Below are 26,391 nucleotides of genomic sequence, written 5' to 3'. Positions count from 1 at the left end.
AGCACGTCTGAGGGCGACTCCCAAACGCACCTTGGAGAACACAGAGCCAGGAGGGCTCGATGCCTTAACAGCTAAATCAGACACAAAAATGACACCCTGATAAAGAACGAGATGAAAAATCACACGCCGTGGAGAGAGAGGTGGGGATTTCGTTCGCTTTCTGCTGCTGCTTTTAGAAGTCCTTCAAGAACGAGTCGAGATGTAAAGAACTTTTTTGATTTTTAAAGCAAGAAACTGACACAAGACAGCAATGTGCTGGAGGCAGTCCCTGTTCACCGTGAACTCGGGCAAGGGTAAACTATTCCAGGAGAAGCCTTCCGACTGAACGCCGCCTCCGCAAGACGGCGGAGACAAGCGCCTCTAATCGATTATGGGGAGGGAAGAATCGAGATAAGGAAGGAGGCATTCATCTTCATCGCCCAAGAGAAAGACAGAGTGAAAACGGGACTCTAAGTCGGGAATGTGATAACGAGGGAGGTGCTGAGGTGCGCCCGGTAAAGTGCGGGGGGGGTGAGGAGGAAGGCGACGGGCACATAACAAATCCAGCTGGCAACTTTTTAAAAATCTTGGAAAAAAATAAACGAAGGCGGGAACTCTATCATTTCAATTAGCATGGAGGGTTTTAAAAAGCGCGTTTTGGTCATCGGGACCACGTGGGAATGACACTCAGGGCGGCTCTGCTATCTGAGGAGGGCCACGTGCCCTGTGTCACTGGTGGGCTTCCTCTGGCTTGGTGAGCATGTAGGAAGGGAGGGGATAGACATCAGGAAACGGGACAATTGGACACAGAGGCCTGCGTGGTCCTCCTCTAAAAGGATGGAGGAGGACCCAGCCCTCCGGGACCTAAGGAAGGTCAAGCACTAGATGAGTCCAGTGTGCAAGGTCAGTGGAATGGGGTGGGGGAGGGGGAGGCCGGTGTGCCAGCAACGAGGCAGGTCAAGGTGTGAGCATCCACTGGGCCCTGCAACAGAAACCTTCGGAGGCAGGTGGTATTTTGTTCCTTTACTGTCGTGAGCTGAATCTGTTTGCCCAACAGTCTGGCTCAGCTCATCTGAGACCATTTGTTCCCTCTCCCAAGTCCTCTCGGGTTTAATCTACAAACTGATTCTAGAAGCAGACTGCATGGAAATCCTAAACAAAGAAATGCGTTGAAAATAATAACTTCTTGGGCTTTGTTTGTTTGTTTGTTTTGAAGAGAGATTGGGGGAAGATCAAACAAAACAGTGTAAATACATAGAAACAAAGAAAGTGGAGGTATTGCCTTGGGGCAGAAGATAAATTTAGGAATGAAAGAGAAAAAATTAAGAATGAAAAAAAACAAGCCGAGCGCCAGGCTTGGTGGTAATCGGTCCCCTCCTGGTGGTGACGCTAACGGCCAGATCCACGCATAGAAAACGTCCTGGGGAACCGCTTCGCAGGTCTGCGCTGCAGACGTGGCCTTCCGTGCGTGAGCCGAACTTGCTAGGAGCGCTGCTTGAAGTCGCGTGTTTCAAAGTACGGGGACAATGCAGGCGTCCCTTTAGGAGAGTCTGTCTTCGGTGTCTCCTACAGATCAGCTTAGAGAATGTCTTTGAGTTCCTTTTTCTCATCTGGGGATTTTCCCCCTTTCCTGCCATTTCTGCACTTCGAAAATGGTCTCAGGGGATTTAATGAGTCCCGGTATCCAGCGCTCACTTCCGAGACCACTCGCGGCCTGCCGCCACGTGGCTTCTGCTGACATCAGTGAGAGTCATCGATCTACATTTCGACGATTCCCCTCGGACGTTGGAACCATCCGTGTGTGCCTGAGCTCCTGCAGGCTGGTCAGCTCGCCCTTGACTCCGAGGAGATTCTTGTTGGAACTGATAGCCGAGGTGCAGAGGTCCTGAGCCACCGAAAGAGCTTTTAAATGAGACCAGCCACTGCTCACCGGGCCTCAAGGACATAAGGTCTGGCCCCGGAAGGGAAAACTCACGTTTTGGGACCATTTTCTTAACGAGTTAACTGGTTTTTCCTTATGACATTTCATCATTTTCTTTTCAAACAGCTGTGTTCTGCTTGAAGAAAAACTGTAACGGGGTAGAAAGACGAACAAGGAACGGGGTGGGTGCCCCAGCAACAACCAGCCCCTAGCCAGACCCAGCGGCTTTGGGATGAGGGAGGGGGCCCTGGCAGCCTTCATGTTCATCATGGCACTTGCACTGAAAGCGGTGTGTCGGTCTCAGCTCTGTGAGCAGCCACTGTGGGCATCCCAGGAGCAACTTAGAGTGACTGCTCGTGGCTTCTGGGTCGGATGTACGCCGCCAAAGTCACGATGACCGGGGGGCTTGAAAAGCCATATGTATGTGTGTGTGTATATATATATATGCGTGTGTGTGTATTCCATGCATATATATGCATACATATTGCAGAAGTGTGTATATAAATATATAGACATGCTATTACATCTATATTTATACATATAAGTACAGAGACATAGATGTATATGTCTATAAATACATAGAGGGGAATACATCCATATGTATATGGATATATATTAAAATTATATCGTTATATTATACATAGTATGCTAATAAATTAAAATATAAGTTATATTTTATATTTACATAACGTGAGTATTTTCAAATGAGCTGGCTCCCTGGGAAACTTGTTTGGGAAACTCCATTTCAAAAGCAAAACTTGCTCTCTGTAAGCTGCAGTCCGTTAGTATCTAAAGAAGCCTCCATTTCTGAAGCAGTTACACGAGATAAAGGCAGGTCCGTAATTTGCCACGGGTATCGATTCACGCACAGCTCTCCAAACACTGCCACTTCCGGTGACAATGTCACGTTTCGCCCCCTTGGGATGGCGCCACGTCTCTCTTCTCTCACCTGGAGTTGACCTCCTTAGCCGCACCATCTGAGGACTTGGGAGCAGGGCCGCGGGATACAGCAGGAGGCACAATGCACAGAGCCCTGGATTCTAATCAAAACTCTCCCACTAACTAGCAAAATAATTCTAGGAACGTGGTGTTAAAAGTGCTGAAGTGAGGTCATAAACAAGAAACTTTCGAAAATGATAAAGTGCGATGTATACACAAAGCAGCCCTTTCAGCCCCTTAATAATCCGCTGTGTTTCCTTTGTAAGTTCCCAAAGGTCACGGGGGAAGGGCTTTGGCTGGGACATCGTGACCCCAAACAGACAAGGGGCTCTTGTTAGATCACCAGAGAACTGACTATTTATGTCTAAAATAATGTTTGTGTAAAAGACATTTAGATGGTTTCTCAAAGCAGATTTCCATGATGGTATTTCAAAAAGAACTAAATACCACCGGTTTTATTACAAAAAGTTTTGGAATTCATAAAAACAGAGTTTTCCCCTTTTAATACATGGAATGTCTAAGCCACGGTAGGCAAAGCCACCCCCTTAGGGTGAGCTGAAACTTTTAGAAATAAGATAGAACGCAACCCTCATGAAGAACCGGGGGTCCCCAGGCCTCCCTTCTCTTCCAGACGGGCCCAAATCAAAGCATTGGCTACATTTTCCTGACCCCGAGTCCCTAAATTGTCATTTTTACACAGGAAATGATGTCTGTGTCGGTCCCAGCAATACCAAAGACATAATAGGTAACGTGTCATCTGCAGCCAGCTGAGAAAAGTTCTCATCAGAGAAGTGAGTGGGTCCAGGCCGTGCCACCCCCGTGGGCCCAGCCCCCTCGTCCCCCGTCACATTCCTGGCTGGGCGGTCAAATGTATTATGTGGAGGACACCAGATCAACTTTTCTGAGCGTAGGAACGAAATTCCTGCAAAATGGCTGGCATTTCTCTCATTTTTGAGATGTCACACTTTGCCTTATTCTTTCAGTTTTAGGAAGAAGGGACACTTTGTAATCCTGTGTCAGTTTTCACAATACTACCACACGAACACAAATCTGAATTCTTGTTTCTAAACTCATGGCTGCAAAAAAAAGGCTGATTTCCACTCCCCTGAATAAACGAGACATGTTAGTCAAACTGAGTCTGCGAGAACGGTTTCCGATTCAGCCCCCAGCACTGTCGCGACGGGGCGATGTGGTGGGGGGGTCTGAATTCTGAACTTGGGGTCCGGGCCTTGGACAGCAGCGCTTGGTCAGGCTGCTTCCTGTCCTTCTGTGTCCTGTGTCTGATGGTTCCTGTGTCAGCATGATGGGCCCTGGACGCCCCTCTGCTCACGGCCCGCGGCTCCGGGACCAGCCCTGGGTGCTGCCCAGGCTGACGCCTTCGCGGCCCGAGCACACTCTCTCACGCACTTGAACTTCTACAGCACGCGGCTCTGCTGCCAGACGAGACGCTCTTTCGACCGAGCACGGGTTGTTCAGAACTGCCCGTGACTGTATCGGTGCACCCCACACAGCCTAGGAGGACGTGGGTTTGCTCCTTCTCGGAGTCCTGGCACTCAAAGTTCACCTGGCTGAACGCAGTTCACAAATGCAGTTTGAATCAATTTTATTTACCGAGATTTGCCATTGTCCCTAACTCATTAAGACCAGAAACGTGAGGGACCTAAAGGCGAGATTTTATTTGACGATGTTGGTGTTCCTTGTTTTCTCTCTGAGCACAATGAAGTGTAGGCTTGATTGGCCCCTTCTGTGGATCAAGGGCATGTTACTCAATGGGCATGAAGACGACCTTGACTATGTGTGTTCTGATTTTTATTTGATGAATTTCTACCTGTGATCACAGCTTAAGGTAAGCAAAACGTGGGTCATTTCTGATTTAGAAGAAGCAACATTTCATCCCAATGATCTACTACGCCGATGCTTTTAAAGTTAGTGACCGAGGTATTCGTAGGCGGAACCCTGGCTAGACTGAGAAATCGAGTGATTTCCTTTCCTGTATAAGGGAGGGGACTGGGGCGAAGGGCCTTCGTCATTAATTTTTCAGAAGTCTGTGAAATGAATAAGTGCGATCTAGACTCAACGAGAGGCGAGCACTCTTACGGGAAGCAAAATCCAAAACGGACAACGTACAAGTTGCCAATACATTTGCCATTCGGAGAATTAAAGCCGATCCTCCACCAGGTAAACGTCTGGCAGTGTCTGGCGATGTGCATGGTTATTTCCGGTCCTCATGGTGGGGCGAGAGGAATTACCAGCATTTAGCGGGTAGTGGGCAGGACTGAAGACGAACAGGACCGAGCCCACAGTGATGGGCCCCAAGCATCAGCGGTCACCAGGGCGAGAAACTCTGAACTGAGGCTCGCCACCCAGGCCTGCTCGCTCGCTAGTCAGACGCCCAGCACGGGCCGTGTCCTGGGCGCACCGGAAACCATCGTGCCCAGCCTCTCGTTGAGGGGCTGGGTATCTTGAAATGCATCATGACTAGGAAAGTACAAACGGTGACTGATAACTGAGGCAGTGGGTGGGGGACAGGCTCAGGCAGGAACCCCTAAGGAGAGGGGACACACGTCCTGAGAGATGCGTGAGGGGGAAGGTTAAGATGGGGTGCCGGGAAAGGGAAGGAGGGTGTGGCCCCCTCAGAGGTCTGGGGCGATCAGCCACACATGCTCAGACACAGCAGGTGTCAGCAAAGTTTGTTGCCGAGTTTCCCCAGACGGAATCAGTGCTTACGGGTCACCCACAGACCCAGAAGGAAGGAAGAGGAGAACGCAGAGCCGAAGGACCGAGAAGAAGATGAAGACAAGAAGAAAAAGGAGAGAAAAGGGTGAGGACAATAAGGGCGTCAGACAGCGTCCTGCCAGGGCCCCGGCGGGCAGCGACATCACCAGCAAAGGGGACAGCGTTGGCGTTAGAAGCATGGACGTAAAGGCCCAGGCTTTCCATCAGTGAACCTCGCTAGCGGGAGGGAAGAAAGCCGGGTCTGTCCGCCGCAGTCCCAGCGAATCTGACTGCCCACTGCATTCCTCGGCGGCGTGGCCTTATGAGAAGGAACACCTGTGCTCATGGGCAAAGGCACAGCGATACACGTGTCATCTCAGGACGTGTGACCGTCACGGGCAGGAGAAGGAACGCCACCCAGACGGCGCCTTTTCAAAAGTTTTGTGTATAATCTCTACAAACTCAGTAAGGCTACAGCGGTAACTAAACCTATTACGTGCTGATTTATTTATTTGGGGGAGGGGGGTTTGAAGAGACAGTATTCTGATTCTCTGTAACCCGGTGTTACCTTTAAATCTTCTTCTGTCTCTGCTGATTTCTCTCAGAGGCATTTTCTGAGGTTCAAGATCTTTCAGTAAATAGCCTTCGTCAATTTCTGCCTTTTTTCGTTTGTCTGTCTCCGAGCGTTTCCCTGGCTAAGACTTCATTTTCTTCCTTCTCTTCTTTCTAGTTCTTTATTCGGTTTGGGGAAACCAATGACCAAGTTTGCTGAGACTTACCCCCGTGTCTGACCCTCAAAACTGTTTAGTTAAAAGACAGGAACAATGCAACTGGGTAAAATAAAGCGCACACCAGTTTCTTACAAATACGGACGGTGTGAGGACCTTTTACCAGCGACGTCTCCCATCTGCTGCATTTCTCCCCCGGCTCTTGGTGCTGGGACCACGGTTGGTACGGTGAGCCTCCCTGGCTCCTCTTTGCGGATCTGCCTTCTCCTGTACCCCAAAGTGTGATTCGCATTGGGAAGCCCATGCTCCAATAGAGTATGATAATCATGAACAGGATGAGACAATGAGCCTAAGAATTTTCTCGAGTACCCAGTACCGTTTTCTCAGACACATAAGAAGAAACGGTCCTGAGCCTCCTACTGACCAAGCCAGTGGTGGGAAAACACTTGCAAAGCGCACAGCTGCTCCAGAAATGTATTTCCGGCCTTAGCTATAATCTGCTCTTTCCTTAGGAAGTTGGGGTATAGATTTTCTCATGAAGAGAGAGTACTTATTATAAAGATATGTTAAGTATATATGTGAAATTATCAAGAAATCTCAAATTATTTTTGATGTAGTAATTTTATATATCATATAGTTACTTTCTGGAGTTAGCTGTAAGGCACGATTGGGGAAAATAAAAATATCATTTTAAAAATTCAGGCCCATGTTTTTCTAAGCGATATCATAACCGATGAATTTCATAGCTTAGTCTAATGACTGAGTGTGCAGTGAGATCTCATCTTCTTATGTTCTGAATCTTTTTTGGAAACTGATTGTCACCAATCTTAATTTAATGTTAAAACCCTGAGAATTCACCACACCTACATTTTGAATCTTGCTGTCTTTTACAGGGCATCATAATCAGGAACAGCCTTCACATTAAGACGCTTTACATGCCGTCCTTGACAACAGCGATGGCCGCCTAGAACGTGCCCCCTTACCTCCGATTTGCCCTTACTGTAGCAGGCCTTCTTGGTCACCTCGTCACACTGCCACTCCACAGCCTGTAGGAAACACCAAAATCACAACAACTATTATGGCTTTGACCGAATAAAAGGGAGAAATCCACAAGACGCCAGGAACCAGATGAGGAAGTGTGGGCGCACCGTGACACCAGCATTTCAAACTAATATTGAATTTACTCCAAATGCGCGAAATTCAGTCGTGAGAGCTTATCTTTAGCTTTAAAACCGAAGCGTTTTAAAGAACTCACCTCCGTCCCAAGTATCATGTTTAAGCAGTAATCATGTGACGTTTGGACACAGTCACCATAAGAGACACCTGCAGTGAGTTGGTGACGAGTGTGTTGGTTACAGAAATGATCGCATTAGTGAAATCACAGAATAGACACACGGTATGCTTCTAAGAGAAGCCTTGGAACAAAATGATCTAAATATTTAATTTAGACATCTATAGTTTAGTTTAATAGTATGTCATCTATCAATATTCATAGATAATGAAGCAAGAATGATTTTGCGTATCATTACTCCCAAGATACACATATAAATGATGAATCATCAATAAAATAAAGAGCTCATGCAAAAAGCACATCTACAGTTCCCCTCCAGTGCCAGTAATTTTCATACTGTTATTAGCTCTGACTAAATATTTAGAGCCTCAACTTTGAAATATTCTTTTCTCAGACTTTCCAGATCTAACTCATGCTGATCAATTTGATATGCGTACTTTTATATCTGATGCTAACTCCCAAATGGAGCCTGTGATTAGTTAGAATAACATACGGCACTTACTTCATAGAAATAAACGATGCTTACAAACATTAATGATCTCTATGCTGACACCGTGAATCATTTTTTGAACAAATTTAAACATCTGAGTTGTTCATCTTTTCTATCACTGCAGGGAATGTGGACTTTTATGGAGTAAAAATGTTTTCTCCATTCTGAACACCTGTTATTACAATTATGTTCTATCTTGCTATTAGAGTTGGATTTCTGAAGAGGTAATGATTTCTGAAGAGCTGGTTAAGTCATTATCAGAAAAAAAAATGTAAGTAAGGAGCAATTTTTTGTTAATTTAGACTAATGTTAAATAATAATCTAAACCGAGCCAAACTGATGTCATATATTATGAAGGAGAATAATGGTTTCACTCTTACTTCTAGAAAGAAAATTTTTTTTCCTAATTCTCCTAAACTTAGGAGAATAACAGTCATGTTAACACCATTATCTAATATCTACTCTCCTCCAAGGAATGTTACATAACGGAGATTAAAACATAAAACACTGCATCTTGTATAACTTATCTTACTTGGCAACTATGAGTCCATAAGAAAAGTATCTAGAGAGAGCACTTCAGCGTTTCAAACACAAACAATACTACAACTGTTTTCCCTTGTGCAGACTTAGAGGTTTTTGTCAGTGTCGACATCTGATAAGAGAATTCGTTAATTGTTCCTGTGATGTTTTCCTGTTGCTAATGTTTAATGGCAACAATAAAGTCACAGTTCATCGGCATCTCATGCAAACAAACGACTTGAATTCCATGCACGATGACAAATACTTTCATAAAAAGTGACGGCACTTCCAGAGGGGAGAGAACAGTGTCACGTGTGGCTCCGTAACCATCTATCTCCATGAAGCTCACACAAACGCTCCGCCGTGGATCTGACTGGACCTCTCCCTTCTCAGATCTCTCTAGAAAAGCTTGCTCTGCTGTTTTCACTCAAATAAAGACACCCCTGCCTTTTCCCTTAATTAAACTCTAAACAGAATTAATCCACTATGATATATTCTTTTAGTCATTGGTATTAGGAGAGGGTATAGTGTTTTATATCACAGAGAAACTAATGTTATATAATTACCAGGAAAAATAGACAGGGAAACGATTTAAGATAAAGAGGAGTTGATAGTGACTTTCACTGGTCTAGCGATTTTGTTGAAAGTTAAATAGCAATACTCTCTTCAGTCAGCATAAGAGCTACGAGGAGCAGGGTTGGTATTAGGGTTACGAAAAGAATATAAACCAAATGCCATCAAAATTGTTCAGATTCTTCTGCTGAAACGGCAAACAAACAGCGTCCTAGGTCTACCTAATACCCAAGTAGCCTTTGCGTTTTCAAGATAAATATTGGCCAAGGATTGGAAGGGTAAGTAATAGAAAAAAGAATGTGAGAGTTTTCAAAAATATTTCATTACTTCATCCGGTTTACCAAGAAAGAGCAATTGCTCACATAAGTTTATCAGACCAATAGAAAATAGGACAAAACCTTACGGATTTTTCTGAAGACAGTTTCTAAAAGTAGCAAAATTCAGTCTCCTGAGACATTTTTATTACTGTATCACCAGTTTCCAACAATATCCAAATCCAGAATTAATTACAGACTGTGGTCGAATAGCTTTTCTGTTGATTCACTTTCTACTTCAATAAAGGAACAGGATAAAGGGAAATTATATTAACAGTAGAACCAAACAACCTATTGTAAAACTGAACACATATGATTGGATATCACAGAACTTGGGGAAAAAAAATGGAGTGGGAAAATGTGTTTTTCCGATTGGCCTAAAAGTAGCTGTTCCAGATTAATCCTGTAGTGTCTTTCTACTCCTTCAGTGCTCTAGACTGTACCCATTTTGACCACTATGGAAAATGGGGCGGGGGGAGGCAGGGAGAGAGGAGGGGGAAAGCTCTCATTGGAGAGAAATACAAATATGTGAATATCGACGGAGCTCTCCTGGACCGGATCTGATTTCTCAGTTACTCATTATTCTGTATAAAATTAGATGATGTTTTAACCTGACCATAATGTTCTTCATTGCGTAAGATTTGTTCTAATCAATTAAACTTTTAATCAAGCCTTCTCGCTCCATTCTCAATGGAGATTCTTTGTCATTCTTTCATGTATCGGATTTTGGAACAAACCTCACCACCGATTTGTGAAGCCATCTTTCTCATTGACTTCCTTTTAAGATACTTCTCTACCTGCCCAGATCTATCTTTATGAGAGTCAAAACAGATGCAAAGGCGTTCTACATTTCAGATCCCAATACAACACTCACGATCTAATTTCCCGAGTCTCTGGGTTTTTTAATCTTTAATTTTTGTCATCTCTTGTCTTTTTTCATTGCACGATAGCCCAATAGAGAGAAAAGGAATCTTAATTCTCTATTCTATCACGCGTTTAGTCTTCGCTATATTTTTCAGCAGCAGACACGTAGCGGTGACATTGCTATTCTTTGGACAGCCAAAGGCTATACACGGTAGGCAGTGAGTTTGAAATACCTACATTTTAAAAGACATGAAGATTCCAGTCTGTGATACAATTTTTCTTTTGTCTCTAAATACATATGAATAACACCCGTGCTCTTCAACTACTTAGCAAAGATTTTGCTTTATACACATGCATGCGTTCTCTCATGTAATAAATATTCAGTAAATACCTGCCAAGTGCAAGAGACTGTGCTAGATAATGATAGATGGGAGGAAAATCAAGTGTATAGATAATATTTGCACATATCGGATATTAGTTTATAATATACATGTCTTCCATCAACCTAGACCTGCTGAATCTGAGAATGGGGAAGTCGTCATTTTTATTGCTACAGTAGCCATGTTCAGGTCAGATCCAGGGATAGACTGGAGCTTACAACATCATGAACTTTCAGGAACTGACAGTGTTACAGACCAACCCAAAAGGAAACAGAGTAAGTTTGTAGAGAAGTCATTTTACATCTGCAGAAAGCCCGGGACTGTAAGAAAGCACCTTATGATACAGTCCACACCTCACTGTCATGCACACACAACAGGTGCTCGGGGTATGAACAACCGAGTGAAGCTCTCAGGAGTAAATCGGATGTAGGAAAGAGCAATGATTGGCTCTTTTTATGCACATGTTACATACGTATAAATCTGAAGTTCTCAGAAAGATGTCAACAAAGCTGCGTATTATCACATTCTGTGGCGCGAGAATTAGACAGGGACCACAAAGGCGGATACTTTTCATAAAAATAAAGAGAGCAACATTCTTGGACAGATGGGCCACCACTCCTTCAGCAGATGGCTTTGCTAATTAGATACTGGCAAGAGATAACGTTAAAAAAAGTAGTTTAATTGCATGATGCCCAAAATTAACAACCACCTGAGGGCTTTCTTTTATATATGTCTGCATTCATATTCTTATGTCATGTATTTCTGCGAAACGCTGGAGGACGTTCAGGTGTCATGGCAATTATAAACAAATTGCCAGGGAACGCGAGGCCATATCTTCGTTCAAAATGGAAGCAAAACACAAAAGAGTTGGAACCTGAAATAACTGTGATTTTTATGTGACTTGAATAAAGAGTCAATCGAATTATCCTTGAGCATGGATGTCATCACTAATTACCTTTAGTGGCCACCTGTGACAGGTTCAAAACAAGTGGCACTTAAGATGGAACGCTGTGCGTTGAAGGACACAAATCGGTAAATAGTTTAGTCACTTTGGGAGGATGTGTCCGATACTCCTCTCGGCCTCGACTTCTTAGTGAATATTAAGTGTATGTGTTCATTTTTTAATATTAATTTGCCATACACGTGCATTTATGTCTCTGTGCTATCCATACATTTATCCCATTTCAGTCTCTATAATATGTGGGAGATACCATACTATAATACTTTGGATGACAATACCGGCTAAAAAAATTAGCAAAAGCCACGAAAACAGTACACAGGGCACCAAGATTTGAACTTCGTAACTCGGACTCAAAGCCTGTGCTCTGACCACTCTCCAATCACAGACTCCATGAAAATAAGAATCCCTCCTTACTGATTTGTGTCACCCCCACCCCCGATAATTTAGTAAAATATATACCTAAATCACAGAAAATGTGCACATCTAAGCTCAGAGCTGTTGGCATTCGGCAAATATTAATTAATCAGAAACAGCATCGATTCTCCTGTCGCAGAGTATACTCATTTTTAAAGCCTCTGGACCCACTCATGGTCCTTTCATTGATTTTAAAGGGGATGTGATTCATCTAATGAAACTGTGGAATCAACCGCTCTATGGCCAAGGTATGGCAGAATCACGGGTCGCTTTTGTGAAATTAACCTCTTGCATAGGAGAAGACATTCTGTTTTGATAGAGCAACGATGCTGTGCTTTCGAAATGAATGTCGAGATGCCATCCCTTCTCTGCGATGCTCCTCTAAGGGCCCCTCGTTAACCTGGCGTACAATCCAAGCCATCTGGAATGTTCCGCCGTATCCAGCCACTTATTTCCTCTCTGTCTCATTTCCTAGTATCCCGCACACGCTCGGTTCTGGGAGACACAGATTCCTCGGTGTGGCCCCCAGACCATGCAGACCTGCCCCATGTGGCCGGTGCACCAGCTGGTTCCACTTCCTGGAACACTCTTCTCCCGAGACCCACCTAGCTAACACCTGTGCTTCTGGCACATCTTTGCTGACGTGCTCTCTCCGCATCGGGGCACACATTCGTAGGTGTGATCACACATTAAAAAAGGTAAAAGTGGCATTTACTATATCTTTGTTATAAGTGCTAGATGATAACGTTAAATCATTAGACAAATGTGAGGCTAAGTGACTGTTGAGTCACAGTGCTCTCGGTATCCAATTATTTCTGTATTTTATTTTGCTTGCTTACTTGCGAAATAATACAGATTTATATAAATTAAGTCGTAATAAATAAGGCCACCTCTGAATCTCACTTAATTTGGAGTATAATCTGAAATGACAGCAGACACCTTTTTCCATGCTCTACAATAAACCAAATAATCCAAATACTATAATAAAAGTTAATGCACTGAGGGTTTCCAATCCTTTATAATTTTGAATATGGTCTATATTGGTGTAAATTGTTTTTAAATAATAGAATTAAAACGTATATAATATACAAAATCCCTGAGTATCTTAGAATCCTGAGGTTCCAGGAAACATATTTAACGAGTCACTGTTGTAACAGACTCAGTGCCTCTGATAAGGAACTAAAAGTGCCTGGAATGGACCTAAGTTTGGAGGAAAAAAAGTAATGGGGGATGAGTTCTGATACCCTATTCCCGACATGGATGTGCCCCTGTGGGATGACGTCACGAAAAATAAATGCCCGATGTTAAAGGACATCATCATATCTGGTATAATATTTTACATGATAATTTCAGACACTCGGGTATCAAACAACTGTCACACCTCAAAACTATTGCCATTAATTAAAGTGATGCCGGAAGTTAAGGCTAGTGAGGGCAGCGGCTCTTGGATTCAGAGAAATCACTTTTGTGAAATCACCAAGGGAATTGGTTTGAAAAACCAACTGTCCAACCTAAATGTAGTGAAAAAATCCAATTACTAGAGGAATGACTATTTTTAACATAAAATTCTTAAAGTATTAGTATATAAGAAACTCAATTCAAAGTTAATCAAGCATGGGATAAAAGTGGTGACATCACAGTGCACTGACTTCTCAAGGATTTGCCTAATTCGTTATTTCCCAAATGGATTTCATAGGGAAACTATTGTTTCTAATGCCATATTTTCTCGTTGTTAAAACATACAATCACATAGATGATGTCGTTCAAACATCACAGTACCTGTAATATTCAACAATGATGTTTGCTAGAAGCTAAATGGACACATCCCGATCAAATTAAAATTAGACATTTTAACTGATGGAACATTTATTCTGCACATGCAAAGAGATACCCTAAAAGGAATAAGCTGATTATAGAAAATCATGAAAAACATCAGACTGAACCAAAGTTGTTATGACTATTTGAAGATCTTATGAGATGATGTCAGGAGGTCTTACAAAAATAAGTAAATGAATGAATGAATGGATGAATGAATGAATAGAAGGAGAAGCACATTGGGATGCTTTGTAGAACTTTGACAAACTCTGCAGATAAATGACTTTGTATGACCATGTTTTTCTTGGAAATGTCTTCATAAGGCTAAATTTGTAGTATGGATTTGACCAATGCTTTCTTGCACAGAGCATATATATGACTACTGGCGATCACATTCTAGAAGCATCGGGAAATGAAGGGAAAGAGGTCTGGCCCTAAAACAGAGATGAGCTTCCCAGACACACGATGAGATTCCATTTAGCTCCATCTAGTAAATGAGTCAGAAAGCGTTTCAAGTACGAGAATATACTCGAAGGGTTCTCACAAGTCATATAAAGGACCAAGGATTTTACTTTGAGGCAACGTGAAACAAATGCACAGAAGGACTTCAGCAACCACTGCATGGATGCAAACGAAGAGCAGAAGCCCTGAAATTCTTTGTCTGGCTTAGAATTTCATTTTCTTAATGTTAATAAAACATTTAAATACATATTTTTGAATAATAAAATAAGTTTTCCAGAGCATTATCCCATTTGCGATGCCATGTGTCAGATTTCTCTTCCTTGAGGTATAGGGTCACCCATACTGTGCTCATCAATCTTTGTCCTCATATTGCATATTCGGGCTAAATCCTAATGAAGAAGTTATATACGAACTTTCAGCTTAATAGCCAATATAGATGTAAATATATGGCTGTTTGTTTCTGGCTTTTCCATCAACAGTTTCTACTTTTCTGAAACTAGCTTCATGAAAACAAACGACACTTCATACTTGATTACTTTTCTCGGCAGCTTTGAGTTAGAACGTGCACTATAAAGCCCGGATTATGGATGCTAATCGAGGAATTGTTTTATAGTCACTGCACCACTCAGAACTTATTTATTATTTGTGGTATAAACACTTGCTTTCTGAGATGCATCTTACCACTACAAAGATTGACTTTACTTCCAGATCACAGCTTACTGAGCTATTTGCCAGATCGCAAGATATATTGAAAACCCTTTTTATGGGCCCGATCGGCATTATTTCCATAAATTTTTACTTGCAGCTGAGAGAAATGAACATTAAAATTTGTTTTCTGGGGTATATTTGGGTAGTTACATTTCTCTCTTATTTAATATAAAATATGTAACAGGATGATATTCTCCTGTTCAAGAAGCATTATTTATAGTATCAAAATGTTAAATGAAGACTTAATAAATGTTAGCAAAATATTCATTTCTCAGTTAATATTTAACATTCTCATTATTTGAGGACTATCTGGTTGAACTCATTAAAGCCAATAACTTAATATTAAATAGCAATTTGTGATTTTGCCATTTATTTCTTCAAACGTTTATCTCTCTTCTATAGTATAATCGGTTTATTTACATGCTAGGAGGTAAGGCCTAAAATATTATCATTACCAAACTCTTTAATGAAAAAGAGCTCTATCTAAACAAGTCCATAAGAGCTGGTGAGTTTTTGATATATATAATGTCTAAAACATTTTGATTGAAAATGAATATGTTCTGTTATATTTTACAATACATGGAGGAGAAAATCACTCATCTATCCTCAGCAGCTCTTCTGATATGTGATTAGCCAGAGTGGGCAATTAGTTGCCAAATCTTGCAGCTTTACTCAAGTTCTTGTGAAGGAACTGGATTTTGAATAAATTAATTTGTCTCTATGGCTCTGAGTAGAATGTAGAAGCATAAATTTATGTACACCTGGGGGTGGGACAGTGTGGCAGGTTGAATAATGGCCCCGCAAACAGGTATTCACATCCTATTCCCTGGCCCCTGTGAATATTACCTGTGTAGCAAAACAATCAAACAAGCAAACAAACACAACCACTTCACAGATTCGATTAAATTAAGGGTCTTGAGATGGGGAAATCAGCCCAGATTGTACAGGTGGGCCCTAAATATAATCGAATGTATCCTTATAAAGGGAGGCAGGTGGAGGTTTGACATGGAGGGAAGGTAAAGTGACCATGCAGGCAGGGCTGAGAGTGCGGAGCCTCAGGTCAAGGAAGCCCTCAACAACCAGCTTCTACAAAAGAGGAACAGATTTTCCCTTAGAAGCGGGAACAGACACCTTGATTTTAGCTCCATAAGAATCATTTTGGACTCCTGGCTTCTAGAACTGTGAGAGAATAGTTTTCTGTTTGCTTTAAGTCCCCGAGCTTGTGGTAATTTGTTACAGCAGCCACAGACAATGAATATGGGAATATGTACACATGATTGTGCACACACACAAATGATTTTGATGGCTTCAGGTGGATAACTTCACCTCTACTTTCTGCCAGGCATGTGAGTTGCCCCCTATAAATATAAAAGACACAGTCCTGATATCAAAGCACTCTGGGAGGGATACCTGCTCAGGTTTGAGGAATAAGGGGGAAGATGGCCTGGCCCAGGTGTGGCCCAGGCGTGGCCGGGGCTACATCAACAGAAGGTCCCCAGAGCAGCGAGGCTGGAGCTGGCCCGTGAAAGCAGTGAGTGGAGGTGTGGGTGTTCACAAAAAGCAAAGGAAAAGCTGGTGCCAATGCCTGGGACGGGAGGAAAGGGGACCCGTGCGAGGAGCTGACAGTCCCTGGCGTAGGGCATGGAGAGGGACGTGGCCTTACGGCTCTGGACCAGCCTCACAGACCACGCCGAGGAGTTCTGACTTTGCTCATGAACTAAGGAAAAGCCCCGGATGAGATGTTGGCACGGCGAGATTAGGAACTCAGAAAGATCTCTCCCAGGCATGAGGAGGCATGAGGGTGGCAGGTGACTGGGAGACCAGTGTGGAGGCTCCTGCGGGCAGCCGCAGTCACAGCTGGACCACAGGAGAAGGGACGAGTGCTGCCTGCTGAGAAGTGGGCATGTGGGAGGGAGACGCCCACCCGCCCCCTTGACATTGGACTGACACCAGCGGCTCAAGTCTGTTTAACCCATAATATGACACTAACTCCCGCCCACCCCTTTGTCTGGGTTTGGACGGCTTGCCGCTGACTCTGATTGGCCTTCTTCCCACCCCCATAAAAAACTCCAGTCTTAGAAAAACAAAACTACCTTTAAATAATATGATTTGATGAAAAACAACGACAATGAACTTACTCCCAAAACAGGCAAATAGTTGACCAAAAGAAAACAAAACAAAACAAATTCATAGGATTTTTATCATCACACTTTTAAATCAAACATACTTCAGTTCATTGGTAATAAATTCCATGTTTTTTTTCAAAACCAACTGATAAAAACAACAAACCATATTAATCACATGAAAGGTTGTGCTAACGTTATAAGAATTCACAGTATTCAGTACAGGAACTTATTTTTCAAAGTCACATGATAATAATTTATTTGCTTGGAATTCTGTGCCCTGAGTTGAGCAAATGAGATGATATAAAAAAAAAATATGACACCAACAGAAATAAAAATGATGGAAAACTTATAACCCTTGACTTATAGGACATTTAGCAAAGCTAAAAAAGTTGAAATTTATATGTGAAAAAAATCAGAAAAATAGTATAGAAAGAAGTAAATTTTTCATATGTGTTAGGTTTACATTTCTCTTAGCTGATCGTATCTGGAAAAGTATGAAAAGAAACATGCTATTAAGAAGCTAATATTTATTCTGCCTTCACACCAGCCAAATTCAGAATTCGTACTAGAGTTTCAGGTATACGTGGATCTCAATTATAATTTCACGATAGCAACAGACGAAATGTAATGCTGTTTTTAGGGAACGCTTTGGGTCTGATGCTGATTTTTCCAGTTTTAACTTTGACTGTAATCACCACTGGCCACCTTTTGGCTCAGCACACCCAGTTCTACAAGACTCAACAAATAAGTACACTGCAGACAGCACACAGTCAAGTTCAAGCTCACACAACACTCTAAGCGTGACTGGTACATACAGGAGCAAAGGCACAGCAGGAACAAGAAGTCAGACAATGTGCGACAGTGACACACCCTAAAAGAGCTTCCAGGAAGACACAGTTGGGGGAATACTCCAGAATTCCCGGTGGGGATAATGTCTGGTGCTCTGCCCATCCCTACACATTCTGCCCTCCCAGAAGCCCTGTGAATCAAGCACTAGCAGAAAAATCATTTTCCAAGTAGGTAGAAACGTAAATAACTCCCCCAAAGTCACCACGCTATTAACTGGATGACTCGGGATTTGAACCAAGGCCATCTGGGTCCGGCATCCATGATCTTTGCTCACGGGCTATGACCCTTTCCACCAGTGAGTGGGGCCCCAGGGCCTCCCAAACTCCTAATTCCTTCCCGCCTCGGCTGAGTCCTGAGCAAGACCAAGTCGGCTTGCTTCGAACTCGTCTGAGGAAACGGACTGTGTCAAAGGGGGAAAGACCGTGGGTCTGGAAGTGGGAAATAAAACGCCTCGGCTGGCGAGAGGCCTCTTCTCTTCATCCTTACTGAGATGTTGACAAAACTGTGAAGGTTTCAATGTCGATTCCATACATATTTTCATTCGCCAGAGAGTGTTGGCTAGCACCCGTGCCCCCCACCTCCTATCTGAGCCCTGAAAGTTCATGGAAAACACAGAAATACATTTAATCGAGAATAGCCTATCGCTCTGTAATTCTGTAGAATTATCCAAACCCACCTGAGCGAGTGTGTGTGGGTAAGCATGCATATAATCCCATGTCTCACACATTATATTTGGGTAAAGACAATTAAACCACAGACAAGTCATTCAAACTGGGCGATGTTCCCATGGTGAGTTTATATGTTGGATTTGATGGAATAAAGAACAAACTGGTCCAAAGAGATACCATACGAGCTGATTAGCGCCTGGGTCCACAAGGCCCCTGTGTCTTGGGTATGACGGCCCCGCCCATTTTGTGCAGGCCTAGCCAAGAAAGCACACATACAGTCCCAGCCTGAGGTTCCGAGGTTCCGTGCCTTTCCTGCTGCAGTAAAACGCAGTCCCCACTTCTCCCTGGGATACGGAGGCCCACCCCTGCCAACCTCATTCTCCCACGGCCCAGCGCTGGGAGCCCCGAGAAGGTGTGAGAGGCCACTGAGAGGTGACACGCTGGAGCGGGCAGACTCGGCGCTCTGGGTTCCCGCATAGCCGGGAGCCAGCCCATGTGCTCTCTCCCATAACCTCGCTCTTCCTTGTCCCCACATGGTCTCAGAGTCCCCTTGCTGTCCCTTTACTGGAGGATTCAGCCCTTGAGAGCCTTCCTAAATGGTCCCATGACTGACAATAACACCCCTGTTAAAAGCGGGAGCCTAACGCTTCTCTCGAAGCCATTTGACAGGCTGCGGAAAAGCGCCCTGCTCTGAATTCAGTATTTTCCAGGACAGTCAAACCGTAAAAGAGTTCTCACATCCCTGAGATAAGTGACGCCAACGGAGGTGTCCTCGTTCCCTGGGGCCCACAGGTCTGAGGAGGCTGGGTAACTAAGAGAAGCTGCTTTTTCTTCTTGGTTTTTCCATCCAGGAAAGCCTTTTCCCATATGAGCCTTGCTCCTAGGTGCTCTCTCTCAAGGCTAACTGATTTACTGGATTAGGATGATGGATAATTAGATCTTTTAATTATTTTCTTAGGATTGTCGTCGCTCTGAAAAATACGCATGCATTCAAACAGCAGTTATAAAATGCTTAATTGCTTTTTAATTTAGAAGTGATTCCTGGTTATAAGAACCGTCTCTGTCCCATTGTGATGACTGTATTCTTTGCATATTCAAAGACTTTATCAGTCTATTTACAACCATTTTGATTGGTTTATCTTCTGTGGTATTTTGACACATGTCGTTCATAATTGGTTAAATTTGTGTTCATACTAATATACAATTCAGGTGGTGTGACCAACATATCATCTTAATTACCGAACTTTAATTGAATCTATTTTTAAAAAGGATGCAGCAAGTCCAAACGTGGTCTACAAAAATCTCAAAATCTCACTTTTTCTAGACATCCGATCCTGGGTATTTCCACAGGTTTCATGACAAGAACATCTCTGCCAATTTTTGCTTTTCCTTTAACTAATGATGATTCTCAGAAGAAGAACACTCTTAGCAGTAGGAAAGAGCTTCTATACTCCCACCATATCAATGATAAAATTATCATTGCAGAATAGTCTTAGATGACAGTTTCTCTCTGCTGCCTAATGCCGCTAAGGACAGTCGTGGAGGCACGTCTGTCTTTGACGTTAGCAGACTCATGATACACAAGATATGGATAGAACCCCTACGTTACCACTCTAGAATAATTTTAATTGGCTCTATGTCAAGGAAACACCCCCAAAACAGACGATTTTAACTATCCAGTCCTATTTCTAGGTTAACCCAGTTTCACTTGTAAACTTATTCGACTAATATTTACTGAGCACTTAGATTATGTGACAAAATGTGGCAGCATCTCACATTCAGGGAATGGCAGGAAATTTATATTCTGAAGCCACAAGGAACAGTTCAGAAATTTATATTCTGAAGCCACAAAGGATTCAGGCTTTGAAACTGGAAAGGGACAAAAGGCGAGACCATGAAGCCTCTTACATGACGTGGTTAGAAAAATAGGAATGTTTACGTGTAAGTGACCTAGGTAGTCAAGGGGTATAGTTTGAGGCAGGGGGATTGAAGCACAGAGCATTGCAAACAACGACCCAAGGTCAGACAGCAAGCGAAGGGGCTAAGATCAGATCTGCAGTTTGGGAAGATGATGGAGGAAAAAGAATTGAATAAATGGGAGAACAGAAAACAATTCATGAAAGAACGTTACATAATTTAAGCCCATTGAGGATAAAGCAAAGAAGCGAAATCTAAGAAGCCTGTATGAGGCGGAATCGGTTAGAACGGACAGGTCTGGGTACGGGCACCACTAGGGAGACAGAGCTCCGGGAGGAGGCCCCGAGTCTGTTCTCTGAGGACAGTTTGAGGGGCTCCATTCAAATGGTGATGGCAGCATGAAAAAGTATTCTATTATCTAGGAAACAAGCTAGCCTGGGGATAAAGACGAAGCATTGTTTATCTTGATCCTTAGACCGTCTCTGCTTGGGAACAAAATGTGGCTCAGACGTTTTGTTTTGGCTTTTGTTTTGCTCTTTTTAGGGAGGAGAACAGAACAAGAAGCCACATAGTCATAAATGCGCATTCCGTGGGGCTGGGTCACAGGCAGAGTCTGCGCCCAGATGTCAGTAAGAATAACCCAAGCGCCTTATTCGACACACCTTTGTTCAGAGTGAGAGCTGACTTACGCTAACACAAAGACACGTGGCGTGAGCACTGGAATGCGGAACAGTTTGTTCTCCTAGAGGACGAAGCAAATGTCCATCCTAGCGTTTGACCATCTCGGCCTTTCCTTACAGACTTCTAGGGAGCGTCAGAGACACCGCTCTTTCCTTCTAGAACTGCTTTGTCCCCAAGGTCTGCCACCCTTACTGCCTAGGTTTTCTTCCTCGGCCCCTAGCTGCTCTTTCTTGTCTCCTTGACCAGTGACTCTTCCGTCGTGCTTCCTCCCAGCAGCACGCACCCCGCATCTGCCTGGGAACCCCCTCCTTCTTCTCCACTCTTCCGCCTTGGGGAGGGAGTATCACCTGGCCCCGTGATGGTAAAACCATCGTCACTCTGTACCTCCGTTTGTGTTCATTGACTCTTCGTTCTCTCTCCTGGATGTATCTCCTGGGACACCCAAAAGGCGTCTCAAAACTTAATGTGTCCAAATCGCCACATGTGATTTCCCCTTAGCGCTTCCCAGGTTCCTTTGCCACAGTTTTGTGCATATCGCCACGTCCAATTCACCAGCAAATCCTGTTGGCTGTAATGAACCAAAAAAATCCCAAATCCACCCATTTCTCCACAAGTATCTCTTGCCTAACCTATGGTAGCAGTTTCCTAATTGGTACTCCTTATTCAGTCTTGCCCCATACAATCCTTTCTCTACACCTCAACCCAAAGTAACCTTTTAATATAAAAATTAGATCACGTTTAATACCCCCCAATGCCTTGTTGTCATACTTATAATAAAATCCGGAGTCCTCAGCCTTGTTCACAAAACCTCCCTTTGCCTCCATTTCTCGGACCACGTCCATTCCTCTGCCTCTAAATTCGAAATGTCCTTACCTTCTCTTAGCCTACCGAGGTCATTCCCTCTTCTGGACCTTTCAATCTGCTGGCCTCCCTGCCCAGAAGTCTCTGCTCCACAAGGAAGGGAGAAACCTCTGCCTGACTCCTCATTCGGACATTAGCTCGAACATCACTAAGACCACACGGACACTGTGTATCATGTCACAGAATTTGAATCCTTGGCAGCATCCTTAACACTTTCTACTACTTCCCTTCACCGTTACTTGAATTAAATGTTTGTCGCCATCTACAATCAAACTCCTGAGAAAGGGAAGTCATTTTCCTTAGTTCGCCACTTCTCTCCCGGCACTTAGACGTCTCACTGCCACACAAAACGTCCTAATTAACTGTGTTGACAGAAGGAATGAATATAGGAGTTCAATGATTTTGCCTTTAGAAGCTTCCTGAACAGAAGGGAACCATTTCAAGTTGAGAACCTGCTCACATTTGTTACAAGGTGAATCCGGTGTTAAGGTCATAGGTTCAAGGTGAGAGTGAAGTTTGGGCAAATCATTTTGCATTTCTGACACTCAAGCTGCACATCCACGTGATGGGAATAATAACCCTTTGCTTGCTTCACCAGATTGCCAGAAGACGCAAAGAGATGGACGTGTCTATAAACTCCAGGACACAGTAAGTCGGTAGGAGTAAGTGGCCTGGACCCCGCTGCCCGCATCAGGCACTGAAAGCTCCTCCTGCTCATGGCCGGGTCTGCTGGCCCACCCAAGGGTGCAGCATAACTAGCGTGGTGGGAGCTGAATCGTTTCGTATCTGGCAACAATCCGGAGGACGACTCTTTTGCAAGGTACTAAATAGAGAAAATTCTGTAGTTGTCACGCATTACTTCCTGACAGCAGCCTCTCTTGAAGACATTCAGATGAAAGTTCGTTCACTTTTTGTTTTCTATAGGGTGCCTGGCACACCTACTATTACTACATTGGAGAAATGGCCGCAAAACTATTCCAAGGAGAAAAAGTAAACTTCAGTACATTAGGCCAGCAAACTATAAATATATAAAATTTTGTATAATAAAATATTTTTATATCAAATTAAATTTCGCTGAAAGTAAATCAAATGATTTACTCTGTGTCATATCTGAAAATGTCCATCAAAACAGTCAGCTCCAACACAAAATGCGTGGTTTATATTAGGGACTGGGACTCTAGGATGGCTTTAAAAAATTGATTATAATTTCACCCCGCAACAGATGAAGTCACTGGATAACATTTAGAACAAACAAATGCCTCAGCCACCTTCTACCCCCATTGTAGTCATAAAGTATCACTAGTGACTCAGAACCCGGGCACCCGGGACCATCGGCCACGCACCCCGGTGCTGGGCATGACTTCCAAGGGTCTTACAATGAATGGCTGCATTAACAGGCATCAGTGGATGTTTCTGGAAGGTTCAGGAATAGGTTGTACAGAAAGGAGCAGAGTGAGACATCCTCTAGACAGCCCTGCACAAGGCAACAGAAGAGAAATCCCCCAAAACATCAGGGTAGGTCAGGGTGATATCACTGTACCCTAGGACCAGCTCCCAACACGCAGAGCAAAAACGCATAGGTCTGTACCTGCTGAAGACTCGTTTAGACCGAATGCTGAAAACCAGCTGAGAAAGAACACTGGGAAGAGAGCTGTCAAATGCCATGTCACTAAGACAAAACAGAAATACTCATGATGATTTGGAAAGACTCTCTAAAGAAGTTACCAGCCTTACTCTCTTCCCTTCAAATAAGCTCTCAAAATGCTAGTTTGAGACTTAATTCTGTTTTCATTTCAGTCCTTAAATTAGAAGACTCAGTGAACCAAAATTTTACAACCCAATAAAAATCCTGACTATTAGATCAAAAATGTGTTGATCAAACTTATTCATCTTGGGGATGGTGTTATGGTACCTAATGAGGATTCATAACCAAGGAGGCCTACTACTGATCAAGGAGGATGGGAGAGATGGCGGGGCTGACTGTCTGTCTGTCTTCTCCACTTGCAGGCTTGAAGGCCAAGTCATTAACATCAAGGGGTCCGTCTCCTCTCATTTCTAAAAGACCACGAAAGCCCTGTTTCAAGCACCCTTGGGTCTATCTGAGGGTATGGAGGGCTGGGCTGAATCCAATCTACGGAATTTAGTTGAATCTTTTCATTTCTCTCTCCTTCGTTATTCCTCATTGGTTAATGGACGTAATAAACCACGACAACCTCAAAGGGTCTTGGTGAGTACTAAAAAGAATTTATAAATGAATTTGATACAGAGCCTGCATTGAATCCATGGACATACTGAACCCTAGATACACTATGCTTTTCTTATCCGTACATGCCTGTGATAAAGTTTAATTTATAAATTAGACCCAGTAAGAGATTAACAACAATAAATAGAACAATTATAAAAACATATTGTAATAAAAGTATGTGAACGTGGTCTCTCTCTCTCATTCGACATATCTGTTTTTCCTGTACTTACCCTTCCTGTGATGATCTGAGATGATACCATGCCTACATGATGAGGCGAAGTAAGGTGAATGACAGGCATTGTGTCGTAGCATTAGGCTAATATAAGGGTTACCTGAACACACGTACCGCTATACTACGATGGTCCGTCTGAAAAGTGACATGGCATCTTAGTGACTGACGGGCAGGTAGCATATGCAGCATGGAGCTGATGGACAAAGGGATGATTCATGTCCCAGGCAAGATGCAGTGGGATGGTGAGAGATTTCATCCCACTACTCAGAACGGCATGTAATTTAAAACGAATGAATTGTTATTTCTGGAATATTCCATTTAATATTTTCATACGTTGGTTAGCCACAGGTAGCAAACCGTGGAAAAGTGAAACTGTAGGCAAAGGGGACTACTATGCAGCTACAGTGGAAGGAAGAAGTTGAAACAGTTACTGGGGAAACTTTGCTTCTAATCGTCTTAAAGGGTTCACAGTACCACATGTTACCACGTGTGTGGACAAGAACATTTTTTTTTACTCTGAGGGAGATTTGAAAATAAAATTTCAAGTAAATGCCTAAGGGATTCCAAATGCTTTGAAAAGCTAATTCAATTCAGTCAGTAAGAAACAAAGAAGATACAGATGTCTGCCAACCCAAAATCTGCTCGGAATATTGAGTTGCTCATTGCAATATTTGGAAAAGCAGGAACAAATAGTGCCGTGCATTCGGCAGTCATTGAAAACGTGTTATCAGTGTGTGATAAAATGGGAAATAAACACTTGGTCTTCCGTCCCCACTCTAAAATCTAAAACTCTTGGAATTCCTTTTTGTTATTCATAACAAGCAACTTTCAACAGCATCTGAGTTTATATGGATGAGGTGACTCTCTCAGTGGGCCCAAAGGCAGGGTAGGGACTGACTGGCTGCTAGAGCAGGTGACCAAGTGAGTAGAGTTAGCACTTACCTCCCCAGGGCCTCCAGAAAGGGGAGTTACAGGTTGAGTTCAACCATCAGTGGCCAACGATTGAATCGACCACGCTGATGTAACGCAACCTTCATAAAAATACCTCAGTGACAGGGTTGGTGCACCTGGAGGGAGCATGGATGCTGAGCCAAGCGCCCCCTTCCCCGTTACCTGTCCGATGCATCTCTTCCGTTTGGGGGTCCCTGGGTTGCACCCTTTAGCATAAACTGGTAAACATAAGTGAAGCGTTTCTTTGAGCTTTGTGGACCTGAGGAGGGGGTAGTTGGAAGGCCCGATGGTCAGTAATACAGGTGACGATCTGGATTCATGACTGGTGTCTAAAGTAGGACTGAGTCCTTCACCTGTGGGTTCTGAGGAACTCTAGAAAAGTTAGTGTCAGAACTGAATTGAACTGTAGGACACCTGGTTGGCATCCAGAGAGTTGGAGAACTGGCCGGTGTGGAAAAAACACCCTCAACTGATGTCAGAAATCTTGTGAGTGGAAATAAATTGAATGATGAAAATAATTGAAACACCCCAGATTCACTGAAGTCATCAAGACACGTGGATCCTACCATTTAACCTTTATCTATGATCCGAATTTAGGTTCTTGCAAAACTAGAGAGACCATGGTCTTCGATGCCCGTGACCTGTACTGTTCCTCCTCACGAGGTTACTTGGAAAAATTCACGTTGCTCTCACCGATTTTCACCACACGAACTGCTCTAAAAGATGTCTCTCTTGGCCCGGTTCTTCCTCGTTCACTGGCATTGCTCGCTGTGCCCTCCTTGTAGAAA

General features: G+C 43.3%; 1 protein-coding gene across 3 annotated transcripts in view; it reads right to left on the bottom strand.

Annotated features, from left to right (window-relative positions):
- Window positions 1–26,391, bottom strand: part of SEMA5A (semaphorin 5A) — a 417,033-nt gene that overhangs the window by 158,400 nt on the left and 232,242 nt on the right. For 2 of the 3 annotated variants that reach the window (XM_039842784.1, XM_039842785.1), the window contains one exon: window positions 7,266–7,328. Coding sequence is in view for 1 of the 3 variants with exons in the window: in XM_039842786.1 (XP_039698720.1) it covers window positions 6,686–6,689; window positions 7,266–7,328 (67 nt within the window). In the remaining 2 variants the exon portion in view is untranslated. Of the gene's footprint in view, window positions 1–6,685; window positions 6,690–7,265; window positions 7,329–26,391 lie in introns of all 3 variants that reach the window. The other variant, XM_039842786.1, reaches the window with a different exon arrangement.

This window comes from Pteropus medius, unplaced genomic scaffold (assembly GCF_902729225.1).
Source record: "Pteropus medius unplaced genomic scaffold, Ma_sr-lr_union100, whole genome shotgun sequence".
In the NCBI taxonomy this organism is placed as follows: domain Eukaryota; kingdom Metazoa; phylum Chordata; class Mammalia; order Chiroptera; family Pteropodidae; genus Pteropus; species Pteropus medius.
This window is presented reverse-complemented; position numbering and strand designations above follow the sequence as displayed.